The following is a 2,482-nucleotide window of genomic DNA, read 5'->3' on the forward strand; positions in this document are numbered from 1 at the left end:
CCTGCTGGCCAGGAGACTGGGCTTCTCTGCAGATATAGGAGGAGAAAACCCCTGGTCCCAGCCAGCAGAAGGAAGCTACAGCAAGGCACATTGAAGGGGAGACAGCATTACTGGGGACTCCCTGGCCCACTACAAGGGGTTGAAGCATGAGACCTGCTAGGGAGGAGCTGGGTGTTTGCCACACTATATATAAATGTGTATGTCTCGGAGCAAAGAATGGAGGCCATACTTAGATTGAATCTCTAGCCTCTATCTAAATTAACAAAGGGGTGGTTTGATTACAGTGCATAAGTACTTACAGGGAGGGGACAGACATTTAATAATGGACTCCGCTGTCTGCAACACAAGGGTGTGATGTGCTCCAACGGCTGCATGCTGCGGCTAGACAAATTCAGACTGGAAATAAGGGGGACATTTTTAACAGGGTAAATAACCGTGGGAATGAGTTACCAAGGGCTGTGGTGGACTCTCCACCCTGGCAATGTTTAGCTCACGACTGGCTGTCTTTCTCAGAGATCTGCTCTAGGGCTCATCGTGGAGCAGGGCACTGCCCTGTGCTGCACAGGGGGTCAGACTAGACGGTCCCAATGGTCCCTGCTGGCCGTGGAATCCAGGAGTTTGAAAGGGGTGCAACCTCTCCTGTGTCTAGGGCAGGAGCCGGCCTTTTACGGACAGGGTGAGCAACTTCATTCCTGTTACTGGCCACAGGGCGGCGCTCTTGCACAATCCACTGAAGCCACCCTCTGCCCAGGTGTCTGTGCTCCTCACCTGGGAAGTGGCTCTGGAGGAGCTGAGTGGATCATGCAGAGACAGCACCAAAAGGGTTAAATGAAGCTAACCTGTCCTCCAGTCACCTGCGGATGGCCCGTCTTCATCCCCCTGCCCTTCCTCTTCCAGACCCCTTTGTTACCCAGTTCTCCATTGGCTGTGAGCTCCACCCCAATGGCACCTCGAGGCAATTCTGTGATGCCGGGATAAACGGCGAGGACTTCATCAGCTTCAATGTGGACGCAGGCGCTTGGGTCGCTCGGCGGGGGGACAAGCTTGCGCTCAGCACCCGGGATATTAATAACTCTGACAAGAGCACGAGCACCACGGTTCAGTTCCTCCTGAGAACGACTTGTGTCAACGAGATTAAGAGCTTGGACGAGCATGCGAAAAAGTCTCTGGACAGGCAAGGTGAGGCTGGACCCCATTCTCTGCTCACGGAGATGCAGCCACCTCTGGGATGGGATACAGGGGATGTTTATACAGAGATTCCTGGCCTGGTGTAGAAATGCAGCTATATCTGGGGTGGAGCACAGTAGCTATTTCATAGCTGCACTGCACAGCAGTTTAGGACAGGAAGGGAAGTGGGATCCTCTCACCAGCTAGTAACTGCAGGGGAAGAATTGGGGTCTCCCCAAAAAATCTGGGACAACACCTGACCTGAGAAATGAAGCTGGGCTTTGCTAGTGAGGCCCTGAGGCTCAGACTGAGTCGTCCCCTCACCTCTGCTCCGTCTCTCTCCTCGGTCTCAGAGCGGCCGGTTGCCGTGGTGTTTGCACAAGCGCCTCCCCCAGCTGGGACCCCCGCGCTGTTGCTGCTGGTTTGCCGGGTCACTGGTTTCTACCCTCGGCCCGTCCGCGTGGCCTGGCTGCAGGATGGGCAGGAGGTGGCGCCAGGCTGGAGGCTGAACTCCACCGAGATCCTGCCCAACGCCGACCTGACCTACCAGCTGCGCAGCTCCCTGGCCGTGGAGTCGGGCGACGGGCACAGCTACGCCTGCCGGGTGGATCACAGCAGCCTGGGGGGCCAGAGCCTGCTGATCCCGTGGGGTAGGTGCACGTCCCCAGGAGGTGTGGGGTACGGTTATGGTCTCTGGGGGCTTGTCCTGCACATCATGCACAGGGCAGGGTCCAGGCAGTGGGACTGGGTGCAGGGAGGCAGAGGAGGTAGGTGGGGTTGTGGAGATGAACCAGAGGGAGCAGGATGGAGGAGCTGAGGGGAATGGGACAGGACTGAAACAGGAGAAGCAGGGCAGGGGTAAGGGGAGTACGAATGCGATGGGGTGGAAAGAGCTGTGCAGAGTGGGGCCGAGGAGACAGTGGGGCAGGGCTAAGGAGGCCCTGGGGGGCGTGTTGGGGAGAGAAGCTGTGGTCCAGAGAGTGTTGGGCAGAGGGGAGATGGGACTGACATGCAGGGAGGCTGAGGGGGCGGGAATGTGGGGGATCAGTGGGGGGTGCAGGGGAGGAGGATGAGGGAACTGGATTAGGGTAAGGGATGCTCAGGGCAGTGAGGCTGGGTTAGGGGGAGAATGGGGTGGGATAGTGAGGGTGGGAGAGGGAACAGGGCTGGGGTAGGGCAGGGCAGAGGGCCGGTGATCCGGGTTAAGGGAGCAGGGGAGAAGGCTGAGGGCACAGGGCCGATATTCCTGTCCCCATTCCCAGCGTGACACCCCCTGTGTTTCAGGTACAGCAGGCGCTGGCTCCCTGGTCTGGTC

The 2,482-nt window shown here is 58.3% G+C and overlaps 1 protein-coding gene across 1 annotated transcript; it reads left to right on the top strand.

Moving 5' to 3' along the window:
- Positions 1 to 860: 860 nt before the first annotated feature.
- LOC137155631 (antigen-presenting glycoprotein CD1d-like) lies at positions 861 to 1,817 on the top strand (the record flags this gene model as incomplete). Its single annotated transcript, XM_067552003.1, has 2 exons — positions 861 to 1,179; positions 1,521 to 1,817. Coding segments are annotated over exons 1-2 (616 nt in total), but the record flags the coding sequence as incomplete, so codon positions are not given.
- Between the last annotated feature and the right edge of the window lie 665 nt (positions 1,818 to 2,482).

This window comes from Emydura macquarii, unplaced genomic scaffold (assembly GCF_026122565.2).
Source record: "Emydura macquarii macquarii isolate MOO-44397 ecotype Brisbane River unplaced genomic scaffold, CSIRO-AGI_Emac_v2 contig_1364, whole genome shotgun sequence".
Taxonomy (NCBI): Eukaryota; Metazoa; Chordata; order Testudines; family Chelidae; genus Emydura; species Emydura macquarii.